The sequence below is a fragment of the Chelonoidis abingdonii genome, chromosome 11 (assembly GCF_003597395.2).
Source record: "Chelonoidis abingdonii isolate Lonesome George chromosome 11, CheloAbing_2.0, whole genome shotgun sequence".
Taxonomy (NCBI): Eukaryota; Metazoa; Chordata; order Testudines; family Testudinidae; genus Chelonoidis; species Chelonoidis abingdonii.
Window position 1 is genome coordinate 59,762,417 of NC_133779.1, and position 14,350 is coordinate 59,776,766.

At 52.8% G+C, this 14,350-nt stretch overlaps 1 protein-coding gene across 1 annotated transcript; it reads left to right on the forward strand.

The window, feature by feature from the left end:
* Positions 1-8,971: 8,971 nt before the first annotated feature.
* On the forward strand, positions 8,972-11,982 carry HAMP (hepcidin antimicrobial peptide). The gene is made up of 3 exons (XM_032776531.2): positions 8,972-10,238; positions 11,329-11,394; positions 11,878-11,982. The coding sequence occupies exons 1-3, from the start codon at positions 10,164-10,166 to the stop codon at positions 11,980-11,982; spliced, it is 246 nt and encodes an 81-aa protein (XP_032632422.1). The 5' UTR covers positions 8,972-10,163.
* Positions 11,983-14,350: the final 2,368 nt, after the last annotated feature.

The following is a 14,350-nucleotide window of genomic DNA, read 5'->3' on the forward strand; positions in this document are numbered from 1 at the left end:
GATTTGAGCCACCCGCCGCCCCTCCCGCAGCAGGCTCAGGGCCCCTGCACTGCGGTGGTCACGCTCCTGGGAGCTGCAGGAACCCAAGAGCAATGGGGAGTGGGGGACGCTGCCTGCTGCGGTCTGGGGTCTCTGCGGCTGGCCCCACCAGCCTCTGCCTGGCCTGGGGTTATGAAGCGGGGGGCAGCGGCATGAACCTGGCTGGTAGCCTTTAACGTTTGTGCTGCAGGCCTTTGGTTGGCCACGCGTGCCGTAGGTTGCCAACCCCCCCCCCCCCCTCCTGCTCTGCTGCTTGTGGTTGACGACGAGCTCAGCAGAAGGGTGAGCATGCAGAGATGTGTCTGCAGCAGGTCTGAGCAGGTTCTCTGGAGAGCTGTGAGAGCCTTCAGCCGTGAGCCACTGCAGGATTTCGGCCTGGTCTGCGAGACCCTGAGACAGTTGTTGGGAGAGGATGTATGCCCCCTTCTATCTCAGTCAGGCGCCAGCAGGCTTCCCAGCGTGATGATCGATACGTGGTGATGTCGCTCGCTGTTAGCTCTTCGGATGTGTGTAGTGACGTCCTTTGGCGTTCGGAGCGCTACCACCATTACACACACACACATCCCGCACGGGAGCTACACATGGTATTTTATGCACAAATTACAATGGATGGTCTTTGTGGAGTACTTTTTGTGAGGTGGAGCTTGGACGATCCTCTCCTTGTCCTCCCAATCTGGTCCCTGGCTATGTGTGAACTTCCCACTGGAAAGCTATGTACAGAAAAGGCCCAGCTGCTTTTAACCCCATTGGGTCCAGCTAATCAAACCCCAGGGCAGGAGCATGGCTTTAACTAGCAGAGGAAGCACAGGCTAACGGCTGCATCAGCTTTCCAGCAGGATCGGAAATAGAGGTTTTCTCCTAGTCGAGACATGACGGCGGGTACTGCCTGCAGATGGCAGTTCTGGCACAACAGGGCCCTGGTCCCATCCAGGGCAGGGTCTGTTCTCGCGTGTTGTGCAGCTCCTGGCACGACGGGGCCCTGATCCCAGCTGGGGCAGGGTCTGTCTCTTGCTGTGGTCTGTGCAGCGCCTGGCACGCCGGGCGCCTGATCTCAGCTGGGGCAGGGTGGCTCTTCTGTGTCTGGGCAGAACCCGGCACAACAGGGCCCTGATCCCAGCCGGGGGAGCTACCTTTCAGATAAGTATTTATGAATATCTTCCCACTATCTACTGCTCTTTGCTCTTACCTACGGTCCACCACCTTGCTCCTGCTCTCCCAATGGTCCCAGAGCCTGTGGTGCCTTCAGGCATTGACTGAGGTTCACGCGCTCTGGCTTCTGAGCATGCTCGGATAAATGAGCCTGCAACGTGTCGGAGAAACTCAGTTCTCACTTTTTTGGTTTGGGTGCAGCAGAGTCAGATACTTTATTCTGTTTAGCAGCTACAGCAGGAGCGAGAGCACTAGGACATAGGGTTCTCCTCCTAGACAGGTCTCTCAACAGGTAAACAATTCCAGCAGCATTTATACTTTTGTTACAGACGATATAGCCACAGCTTCATTTTGATTATACACAGGTCATCCTGATATCTTTGTTTTCTCACTTAAGCGATCCAGTCCACAGTGCGTATTATCTGACACAAGGTCAAACAATTTCTCCCCGTTCTTCTCACTCGCCTCACATTCCTCGCTTTCAAATCTCACGTTATTATGGGTTACAGCTGGCCTGACTCTTGCTGACAGAGACTGTCATGCATTGAGATCCCCTACAAATCCCTGTCAGTCTTTCTCTGCTTCCACAAACGTTCTCTGGCTTTTGGGTGGACTCAGCTGAGAGTGTCAATTTGGGACAAATTGCTCAGAGCAGGGCAGTTACAGCCCAAGGCTGGGGGGTCCTTTGACCCCAAGGCACCAAAGCGCCAGACAGGAAGACTTTGTCTCACCCCACTGGCTAACCACAAGTCACCCAAGGCAATTCCCTTACTCTCAGTCTCCAGTATCACCACCAGCGCCACTTGTTATGGGGACAAATGGGTTACGAAAACCAACCTCCAGTAAAAGAAAAGGTTTCTCTCAATCCCAAAGGACCAAGCCCAGACCAGGTCAATACACAAATCAGATCTTACCCACAAATCACGCTGTTGCTGATCCTTTAGAATCATAAATCTAAAGGTTTATTCTAAAGGGAAAAGATAGAGATGAGAGCTAGAATTGGTTAAATGGAATCAATTACAGTACGTGATTGCAAAGTTCTTGGTTCAGGTTGTAGCAGTGATGGAATAAACTGCAGGTTCAAATCAGTCTCTGGAACATCCCCGTGGGATGGTTCATTCAGTCTTTGCTGCAGAGCTTCAGTTTGTAGCAAAGTCCCTCCAGAGGTCAGAGCAGATTGAAGATGAGACGGAGGGAGCTGCAGTAGCTTTTTATAGTTCTTTGTTCAGGTGGCCTCTTCTTTTCTTTGTCCCAAGACAAGGTGTGCAGCACATGGCATGAAAAAATGCAGAGTTTTGTTCCTAGGCAGGTCCCTGCCTTGTGGGTCACCAGGTGATCTGCCTTCTCTCAATGGGTCAGTTGTACAGCTGATGGTTCCTTAATGGGCCATCAGGCAGCAGGCAGTGCTGATGCCAAACTGTCTGGGAGTGTCACCCAAAGCAATGGTGGTGTCAGATGCTACGGTGTGGTGCTCTGCTCTGTTCAATGTTGATATCAATCGGCTGCGTGTGTGTTTTCTTCCCTCTGTGTGCTACCCCAGCTCTGCACAGATCGCTTGACACAACAGACCCGAGGGACCCCAATGACCACAGACTCTAGTAAGGTACAAAGGCACGTCGGCCTTGTTATTGCTGAGAGAAACACAGTCTCCAGCTCCCTGGCAAACGAAGTCCAAGGTGCTGCTAGCCAGACATATGTGTTCCCGGCAATGGACTTCAGCTCAGTCAGTGGCGGGACTTTCCACTGCCCCCTCGGTGGGACAAAGACACCGCCCAGGATACATTCTATTACACAGATACAACAAGTTCACGTTCCACTCCTGATGTATTGAGGTGCAACCCTCTATGTAGCAAGGGTGCCGCCTCTCACCTTGTACGTGTTGGTTCGAACAAAACAACCCCATCCATCATATTCCCCTTTGGCCCTGTTCATTGGATGGTTCAGCCTGTTCCTTGTTACCTGTGGACTGTTCCAGTATTAGGGTGTCCTAGAGTACCGTGTTCAGTTATCTTTGATGATCCAGAATCCACTATTGGATACGTTTATGTGCACATCAGCCCTTTCTTGCCAGCTTCTGTGAGCAGGGCCTGCCTTGGCTTCACAGCTTAACTTTGTTTATGTGTAGCAAAGTTTGCACATTACTTATAGCTAGGCTAGGCCTCACACCAGGCCTTGATTACCAACTGGTTTATATCTCAAGGGCTCTCTTACTACACATGCCACACGTTTGAAATACAGACAGGTTACAGAGCAGGTGGGTCCTACGCTAGTGTCGTGGGTCAGCTGACGGCATCTATGTGAGTCTGCCTGCTGACACCGGTCCAGCAGCAACATCAAGAAGCAGCAACATCAAGATGCTCGCTGCTGAATGCCGCTATTTTTGGCCGGCGACGCTCTTGATGAGCGACTTCTTCAGCAGGCATTCAGGTGGCAACTTTTCCTTCGGCCGTTAGCGGCCATTTGCGGCTGCTTGTCTGGTGGCCACGTCTCCTCGCGGGGGGGCTGGGGCGTATTATCGTCAGTGCCCACCACATTGGAAGGAGGTCGGGGCTGCTGTGGATAGAGGCCATTATTCCATAACTTCAATTACAACACATGTACAGCACAGCATCCGACCCTACCACAGAGAAACCTACACAACAACCTTTGGACAATATTTGCTGCAAGATAGGGACCAGTGGGCGCAACCAGTGAGCTATACGGACAAGGTTATGTAATAATGGCACAGAGCCAACCAGCGTTGGCCTTGGTGTTAGGGGACGAGCCCACTCCCATCACAGGCCTGCCTTTAACCACTAGACCCCACTCTCCTCCCAGGCTGGGGAGAGAACAGGATCCTGGCTCCCAAACCTACCTAGTTCTTCACCACCCGCATCCCACTCACTCCACTCCCTTTCCCCCCCAGAGCCAGTGAGAGAACCAGGAGTCCAGCGTTCACCCCTGCCTGCGCCTCTCATCACTAGACCCCACTCCCTCAGAAGGCAAGTTGCGAGAACCCAGGAGGTCCTGGCCCACCCAACCCTGCTCTCCACTAGACCCCGATCCCCTCCCAGAGCCAGGAGAGAACCAGGAGTCCAGCCAGAGTCGAGTGATCACAGCTCCATTCCAGCCCACCCCTAATCGCTACTTGGACACATAAACACCTCCCCGCCCCACTCAGCTTCTCCCTTGCTTCGGGTGTGAACGTGTCCTTGAGGTGTTTTGATAGCACCAGACAGGAGACCCCCCCCCACCCCCGGCAGAGGGAACTGGGGTGGGAGGGCAAAGCTCTGGCAGGCGGCTTGGCCGCCTGGCTGTCGCCCGGAGCCGGCGCCACTTGAGGGCCCTGGGTTGTCCCGAAGCTGGGTGTCGCAGGCCCCAGCCGCTGTTTGCACCTGGCTTTTGGGGACAAGTAAAACCCGGCATGACTGAGCCAGCCTGTGTCCCCTGCCCTTGGGCCGGAGCACAGCCCCCCAGAGGGGACAGGCCCCGTGTCTCACCCCCTGAGTCTGCCTGTCCCCTGCCCTGGGGCCGGAGCAAAGCCCCCCAGAGGGGACAGGCCCCGTGTCTTGCCCCCTGAGTCTGCCTGTCCCCTGTCCTGGGGCCGGAGCAAAGCCCCCCAGAGGGGACAGGCCCCGTGTCCCGCCCCCCTGAGTCTGCCTGTCCCCTGCCCTGGAGCTGGATCAGAGCCCCCAGAGGGGACAGGCCCTGTGTCCCGCCCCACTGGATCTGCCTGTCCCCTGCCCTGGGGCCGGATCAGAGCCCCCCAGAGGGGACAGGCCCCATGACCCTCTCCTGCCCCCCACGAGCTGGCCTGCCCCCTGCCCTGGGGCCGAAGCAGAGCCCCCCAGAGGGGACAGGCCCCGTGTCCCATGTCCTGCACCCATCTATTGTGCATTGTGTCGGTTGCTCTGTTTTTGCTCCCCCCTTCCTTGCGCAGTGGGGCTGCCAAGGCTGCTGGCCCTGGGCGGAGCGCGTGGAAGGGAAGGTGTGTCGGCTGGCGCCTTCGGGTCTGCTGCGGGGCGCCGGAGAGGAGCCGAGCTTGGCGAGGGCTGGGCCATGTCCGGGCAGCCAGCAGGCAAGGAGCTGACCTCGTGGAGGGACAGCAAACAGACTGTGCGATAGGGGTCTGAGCAAACAGCCCTCTGGAGCCAGCCACGGCCCCATGGTGCCAGAGCAGCGGAACGGTGCTTCGCTGCATCCGGGCAGCGCCTGGCACGACGGGGCCCTGATCCCAGCTGGGGCAGGGACTGGCTGTCTCTGTGTGTCTGGGCAGCGCCTGGTACAATGGGGCCCTGATCCCAGCTTGCAGGGCCTGTCTCTCGCTGCGTCCTGGCAGTGCCTGGCACGACGGAGCCCTGATCCCAGCTGGGGCAGAACCTGTCTCTGGCTGTGTCTGGGCAGCGCCTGGCACAACAGGGCCCTGGTCTCAGCTGGGGCAGGGACTGTCTCTCGTTGCGTCCGGGCAGCGCCTGGCACGACGGGGCCCCGATAGCTGGGGCAGGGACTGGCTCTCGCTGCATCCGGGCAGCGCCTGGCACGACAGGCCCTGATCTCAGCTGGGCAGGGACTGGCTCTCGCTGTGTCTGGGCAGCACCTGGCACGACAGGGCCCTGATCTCAGCTGGGGCAGGGACTGGCTCTCGCTGTGTCTGGGCAGCACCTGGCACGACGGGGCCCTGATCTCAGCTGGGCAGGGACTGGCTCTCACCGTGTCTGGGTAGCACCTGGCACAACAAGGCCCTGATCCCCTGATTTTATTGTGGCACCTAGAAAGTGGTGCAGAGGCTAAGGTTCAGGTCCCTCCAGCCTGGCTGTGTAGATCGAACTCAGTGGGAGTTCGGTGCTGAAAGCCCTTTGCAGCTCTGTGCTGGTATAAACAGGTGCTAACAGCCCCTTCTGGGGTTGTGGGAGGTGCCCAGAGGCTATGGGTTATGGAGGTTAGACAGCCAGTGCTGGGGGGGGTGGGAGGCCTGGGACCCTCCAAATCATTTGTCTGTTGCCCTGTGGGGAAGAATTGCAAGAGTTGAGGGCTGGCATACAAGCCGCTCTCTCTCTCCCGCCTGCCCTGCCAACGGAGGTGCCGCTGAGATCACACCGAAAACTGCCCCTGGGGGCACTAAACCAAAGCAATGTAATGGCAAACCACCCACCAGACTGTCCCTCCTCATCGGCGCCAGCGTAAAGCTGAATTTGGGCTTTTCTACTCATCACGGCCTGAGCCCCTAAGAGAGCCCCGCAAAGCGCTGTCGTGCTGAGCTAAGCAATCACAGGGGAACTAGCGCGCCTGAAAGCCAGAAAAACTTGCATTTAGTTCTAGGAATATGTTAACTCACCTGCAGGTTAATTACTAGTCTAGGCAATTAATAGATCAGTTAGTAATTAACTGTGTTATATACTGATCAATTAATGGAGAGGTTACTAATGTATTACTGGCTTAATTGAAATATTAGCTGGGAAACAAATATAGTCAGTAGGTGAGCTAATAAACAGATTGCTAGCACGGTAATGAATATATTAGCAATTAATAGAGTAGTTATATTTTAATATGTTTATTTATTATGAATTTTATTTAATGTGCCAGCTGGTTAATTAATCCAGTTGGTGATTAATAGATTCATTGATTAATATTTGTTTAATTAGTTGTTTAATAAATACACCAGCCAATTAATAGACAAAAGTTAAGCAGTCTTGTTTAATATGTTAGCTAATTAATACACTAGCCAATATGTATTATTAATCAATTGATTATCTGAATCAAAATAGTTTATGATTAATTCATATAATACAGAATACACTAGTGAGTTTATTAGAATGGAAGTTAATATAGTAGCAAGTTAATTAGCATAAGTTACTTAATACAGTAAAAATTTAATTAATACACTGGACAACCAATTACTATATGGGCCAATTATTCTTTCTTTGTTAATTGAATTATTTCTTTGGAGCGCATTTGAGACAAATTATTGAAATCATTTCATAAATTAAATTTAAAAAGACACTTTCTGAAATCAGTGAAAATTCTCCCTTTTTAAAAGGAATGTTTATTATGAAAATCACTAGAAAAAAATCTATGATAGTATTTTAATAAATTCAATTTTAAAAATGCCTGCTTAGTAATAAAAGTTGCAAAATGAAACTGCTTCCTAAAGAAAATTCAAATGCTCATTAGGTCTGTTTATTAACAACTTTAATAATTAATATGGAATGTTCGAGAAATTCATCTGTATTTTTTCTCTTAAGTAACACTGATTGTTTTTCAATTGCATTTTTCTAGTCTTTTCAAATCGTGTCAAATTTCACTGCCTATAGATTAAAATGATCTCCTGGGTTTAATCAATTTAGTGATTAAACTATTGAAATAGTGTAACCCAGTACATTTCACATCTTTTTTTTTCAAAAATATTCGAAGCATTTCCTTTTCTCAGGCCAATCAAAATAATCATGTTTAACTAATTAATGAAACAAACAACTGACTTTAAGAAATTAAATGAAAACTTCTGTTCCCAAAGACAAGAAAATCAATAAATCTCTTCATCAAATGTGATTCCTTTAGGCAGAAGAGCCCTAGAATCAAATAACTGAAAACACTTTGCTACACTGCATTTTAAAACGTCACAGGCAAAAGTTACAGTTTGTTTATTAATTTAATTAGTTCAATTTGCTTTTGGCAAACACAAGAAACAAACAAAACAATTTAATACGTTTACATTTAAATAAACGATTTAAGTAACGTTATTGTTTTTTGAAACAATGAGTCATTTTATACAGGCAGCAAAATTTCTCTTTCGTTTGATTGTTCCATGAATAGTTTTGGCAGTTACTAGAAGCGAATGCTTGAAATAACTGAATAAATCAAGGTTTGATTGTTGCATCTGATATTGCGAATATCCTCGGTGCCTTTTGTTTAACAAAGCTGTGACGGTAACTTTGTTACCTCGGTGAATTTTCTTTTTAAAAGCGATTATGAAAAATACAATTAAAATCGTCCGAGTTTAGAGGACAACATTTCTTTTTTCTTTTTTTAAATGAGGCGTTTGCAGAAATGTCTCGTTTAATCAATAAATCTTCAGGCTTCTCGGAACTGAGGCGGCCGAAAGGAAATTTCCCTCACTGGAAATTGTTTGTTCACAAGAAGCAAACAGAAAGGCAGGAATTGCTCTTAGCAGCCGCGGTGACATACGCGTTCACCAAAGGACAATCAACACATCTGCTTTGCACTTTGGCCCCAATCCTGCAAACACGTCCATGCTAATAATCTGAGCCAGTGGTTCTCAGCCAGAGGTACACGTACCCCTGGGGGTACACAGAGATCTTCCAGGGCGTACATCAGTTCATCCAGCTATTTGCCTGGTTTTACAACAGGGTACAGAAAAAGCATGAGCGAAATCAGTACAAACTACAATTTCATACAAAAAAATGACTCATTTAGACTGTCCACTAAAATGCAAGTGCAATATTCATATTCCAATTGATTTATTTTATAATTATACGGAAAAAATGAGAAAGTAGCATTTTCTCAGTACTAATGCGCTGTGACACTTTTGTGTTCTGTTGTCTGATTTTATAAGCAAGTCGTTTTAAAATGAGGGGAAATTTGGGGGGAGGGAGGCAAGACAAATCCGACTCCTGAAAGGGGGACAGAGTTATGGCCCCGTTCATTCCAGCAGAGTGGCAGATGATTGACACCAGCTGGGATCTGGCCCATAAGTGTTTCCAAAGTCAGAGTGTAAGACAGAGCGGAATGACTCAAGTTACGTAGTTACGTACAGCATGATGCCCCCCCACCCCCCGCCACCCGACAATGAAATCCTTTGGCCCTGCTATAAATGATCTCATACCTTTTTAGGGCTGGGTTTTGAGGAGGGGGAGGTGGCTCAGAATATCGGTAGGAACTGGCAGCATGTCAGAGATCCTCTCCTGTGCAAATCACTAGTGAAATCACTAGCTTGATAATTGAGACTGAGTGAAGATTCCCCATTTAGTGCTTGCCCTGAATCAAAATACCCCACTTTGAAGAACTGTAGCCCCAATCTTGCCTGTTTAACATGGAACTAACCCTATGCTTTTTTCCAGCCAATGTACCATTAACCTGCGGAACTCCTTGCCACATGATAGTCATTCCGGCCGATGTCTTAGCAGCATTGAAAACAATAAGGCTTGATTGCTTATTCAGATAATACAAATCCCCATTTAGAATTCCCAGGGTGAAATTTATCAAGGTGAGTTTGGGAAAAGAGAGAAACGGGCCCCGGAACGGGGCGGGCTTGTGTGCCTCACTCATCATGGTTATGTTCAAATTCTGGGATGATGGGCAATTAGAATCGCTCGATTGTTGCCCGTTTGGGGCTCAGGTGTAATGAGTGCTGTGATGGAAAACAATAAAGAGTTCATTTCCGCCTTTGAAATGCTGTGACCTAATTAGCTGGCCGGCTCAGTCCCTCATCTGGTGCCTGGATCATCTTGTGCCTGGGCAAAACATTGCTAAACTTGAGAGATTTACAAGAAAATCTGAAGTCATTCCTGTCCCAGCCTTGCTCCGATCTCGGACGCGGAGTCGCGGGGGCAGACACCCCGACCATGGAACTTACTGTAACTGTTTTGAAATCTCATTGGGACAAACGCCAGGAGGGATTTAAGTCAAAGGCCTGCGAGAATTAATGCATTGCTGATCGACACCAGCTGGGATCTGGCCCGATTGACTCCAGTGGTGTAACAGCCCATTGACACTGGCTGGGGAGCCGACCGACGGTTCGCTGGAATTTTTAGCCTGGCTGCGATAACCTTATTGACGATCTGTTTACGGTTTCCCTCGCCTCACCTGTCCTTTCTTGGCATGCGGGAGATTGGCTGTTTCGGGACCAGGGTGGGGATGACTGGGCTATAAAAGCAGCCCTGGGTCGGCGGCGAAACTTAACCACCAGCTCAGCCCTTCGAAGAGACACCAGAGGAGCAGGGAAGAGGAGACAGAAAAATACAAGGCAGAGAAACTTCACAATGAAGCTTCAAGTTGCCTGCGTGATTCTCATCCTCGTCATCACTGCTCAGAACTCCTGCTGCTTCCAGGGCCAGGTAAACTCTTCCCAGACTACTACTTTTTTTGTTATATGATGGTTGTACCGAGACGTCCCAGCTGAGATCAGGGCCCTGTTGTGCCAGGTGCTGCCCAGACACACAGCGAGAGCCAAGCCCTGCCCCAGCTGAGATCAGGGCCCCATTGTACCAGATGCTGCCCAGACATAGCGAGAGCCAAGCCCTGCCCCAGATGAGATCAGGGCCCTGTTGTGCCAGGTGCTGCCCAGACACAGCCAGAGACAGGCCCTGCTTCAGCTGAGATTGGGGCCCCGTTGTGCCAGGTAGGATTATCAGCCCGTTTTTCCAGGCATGGGGAAACTGAGGCACAGAGCCACAGGGTAACTGACTCAAGGTCCCATAGGCTCTTGGCTACAGATCCAGGAACAGAACCCAGGCATCTGGACTCCCAGCTCGGGGTGTTAGCCAGCACTGACTTTCTTTAGGATTAATCTGACATGACATATAGTCTCTGCATGCCCCACCCCCCATGCACGTTATTCCAGTCCCTGGACCTGTTCGCATGAAAAGCTCTGGGAAAGCTGCAGGGTCTGGAATCGCAGACAGATTTGTGGAAGGGGGAAACGGCCATTTCTTTTGCACCACAAATAGTCCAGGTTGATTTTTAACCAAAATCTCCTGTTTTCCCAATACGAATGTCTTTATTTGGGAATAAACTTAATGTTTGTAGCGGAGCAAAGACTGGTGAGCTATACAAGGGGCACGAAATGTGACTAGGACTATTTTTCCCACTGCCTATTGAAGGAAAAGTTTTTTTTCTAAAATTTATTTGCTGCTTTTTACCAGCCTTTCTGATAGGTTTATGTTCTGAATCTGTGACATTAAATTGCATATACCACAATACAGCGTACATGTCCTGAGTCGCACAAATATGTGTAGCAAAGAAGAGGAAGAACTCGGGATTGAACCCAGGAGTCCTGATTCCCAGCCCCCTCTCCCTCTAACCACTAGACAACACTCCCCTCCTAGAGCCAGGGATAAAACCAGGTGGCCCGGCTTCCAGCCCCCTCTGCTCTAACCCACTGCACCTAGCGTAAAGCTCAGGTCTATCTTCTCTGTGTCTCTGCAGACAGCAAATCCTGCTGGTTTGTTAACACAACAGATGGAACCCAAAGAAGAAACTCAGGGTCTGCAGGTAAGAACTGGATGAGTTGGGGTGTGGTGGGGGCTCTCCCCTGGGAGTCAGGCTGGCCCCAATGTCCCAGCCAGGCACTAGGGGGCGCTGTGCTCAAGGGAGCAGGGTGCGGGCTCTCCCCTGGGAGTCGGGCTGGCCCCAATGTCCCAGCCAGGCACTAGGGGGCGCTGTGCTGCAGGGGGTGGGGTGGGGGCTCTCCCCTGGGAGTCAGGCTGGCCCCGACGGCTGCAGTCCCTGAACCTAAAGCCCTTGGGGACGGTTCTGGGCTATTAATGAGCCAATGCACTTCCCTTGGGCTAGCCAACGAGGTGTCCTGGCTCCCAGCCCCCCGCTTCTAACCACTAGACCCCACTTCCCTCCCAGAGCTGCAGAAAGAACCCAGGAGTCCTGGCTCCCAGTCCCCCTCCCCCCCAATCCCAAGACTCCCCCCTCCCCTCGGCGGAGATTGAACCCAGGAGTCCTGACCCTGTTCTCTCCCCGCAGGCCCTGCTCCGGAGAGCCAAGCGCCACAACGCCCACTTCCCTATCTGCACCTACTGCTGCAAGTGCTGCCGGAACCAGGGCTGCGGCTTCTGCTGCCGCACCTGAGCCAGCCGGTCAGACGCGGCCGGACCACAGCAGCGCTCAGGGGCGCTGGCCCTCCAGCCGCGGCCAGCTCGGCTCCCTCGTCACCTCCAGCACTGCTGCCTCTCACCCCCGCAGCCGCCTTATTTATTGCTCCGTTTGCTTCTCGCTTTTTGTTATTGGACATTAAACGTGATTTTTAAAGTCATGAGCCTGTTGTCATAGTTACTGAATTGGACCCAGGAGTCCTGGCTCCCAGCTTCCCCTCCCACCTCCTGCTCTAACCCCCTAGACCCCACTCCCCTCCTGGAGCCAGGGAGAGAACCCAGCAGTCCTGCCTCCCCACCCACCTTCTAACCGCAACACTTCAGAGGTGGCTGCATCTCAGAGCTGGGCGAGCCCCGTGGCATTGCTGTGCGGCTGTTCCCCAGCTCTCCCACCCCAGAGGGCCTGCACGAGGCAGAATCTCCAGTGGGGTGGAAGAGGAGGGATTCGAGCACTTGCTGGGGTCACTCTGCAGATTAAATTCATGAGGAGCCGGCTGGTGGCACAAGCCAAGGCTGGAGGCTGGAGGGAGGGGCAGGTCGCAGCCCTGCAGCATCTTGGGCTGGAGGAGGGAGGGGACACGGCTGCTCCCCAGCCCAGCTCGCACCCCGGACAGCAGCACCCACTCAGACGTGCACATTGCCAGCAGCTGGTGTGAACCCAGAGCCAGGGTGTGGGGAGCCCAGGGCTGAGCCGCACAGGCTGTGGGGGAGGGACGCAGGGAAGGCACTGCCCCAGATCTGTGTGTGCACACGGACTAAGAGGGGTCTGTGGGTCTGAGCTGTGTGGAGCTTAGGTGGGTTTGGCAGGATGTGGTTTCCCTCTGGGAGTTGCAGTAGCTGGCAGTTCGGGCCTGCTCAGCGTGGGCACAGAATCACCTGGGCCCTGGGTAAGTAGAGACAGACCCTGTGTTGTGAGTCCCAGCTCCGCTCCTCTAACCACTAGACCCCACCCCCTGCTCTGCTCAGTCATCCCACCCTCCCTTCCCACCAACACCTCCCCAGGCAGTGATCTGGACCCTACTGAGAGCAGCAAATCACGGAGCCACATTAGTCCAGGTGCTGGCTGCCCCCCGGAGCTGTGGAGCAGGAGGATGTGGGTGCCAGGAGCCCGCCAGATGCCCCTTCACCAAGCTCTGCATTGAATCATCCTCGCACTGCTCTGCCAGGGTAAGAGAAGAACAGCAGAGACAGCTGGGCGGCAGGAACCCCAGAGCTGGGGACAAACCAGGAGTCCTGGCTCCAGCCCCCTCCTCTAACCCACTCAACCCCAACTCCTCTCTCAGAGCGGGGAGCAGACCGGGAGTCCTGGCTCCGCAGCCCACTCCTCTAACCACTAAACCCACTCCTCTCCCCGAGCCGGGGATGGAACCCAGGCAGTCCTTGGTCAGATGCTTTGCTGCTGTAAGAGCTATGATACTGGTCAAATAAATTACGGTTTGGGGAAATAAAAGGGCTCTAGCAGAGGTGTGGGAGTCCAGGGCTGGACTAGCAGGTGGTTGCAGGTCAGGGGTGAGGGCACTGCAAGGCTTGGTGGGGAGCAGCTCTGGCTAGCAGGGGCTGTGGGTTGGGAGTGAGGGGCCCCAGCAGAGCTTGGGGGCAGGGCTGGGCTAGCAGGGGCTGCGGGTCGGGAGTGAGAGGAACCGGCAGAGCTGGGACAGGGACCCAGCCTGGACTAGCAGGGGCTGGGAGGTCAGGAGTAGGGCACCGCAAAGCTGAGAATTGGGGACCTAGGGCTGAGCTAGCAGGGGCGCAGGTCGGAGTGAGGGGCACAGCAAAGAGCTCTGGGGGGGCAGGGCTGGGCTAGCAGGGGGCTGTTGGGTTGGGAGTGAGGGGCACTGGCAGAGCTGGAGGCATAGGCATGAGCCTAGCAGGGGCTGCGGGTGGGAGTGAGGGGCACCGGCAGAGCTTGGGGGCAGTGGGGCTAGCAGGGTGCGGGTTGGGAGTGTGGGGCACCGGAGGCGGGGTGGGGGGGCGCTGGCTAGCAGGGGCTGCGGGTTGGGAGTGAAGGGGCACCGGCAGAGCTGGGGGGGAGGGGGCAGGCTGGGCTTAGGGGGCTGCGGGTTGAGTGAGGGCACCGGCAGAGCTGTTGGGAGAATGTGATGTCAAAGCCGTATTTCCCCAGGAATTGAAATGGGGGTGGGGGGGTTGAAGTCACAGGGGGTGAGGGCTGAGGGCTGAGCCCGTGAGGGTGCAGGGGGCTGTATGCACCATGGAAAAACTGTGAATAGTTGACGGCCATTTTATTAGCTCTAAGTCAGCTGTAAAACCACCCCCGCATCAGAGCTGGCTCCCTCAGCCTTCCACGAACCAGACAGCTCCAGCCACTGGCTTCTTGCTTGTAATTC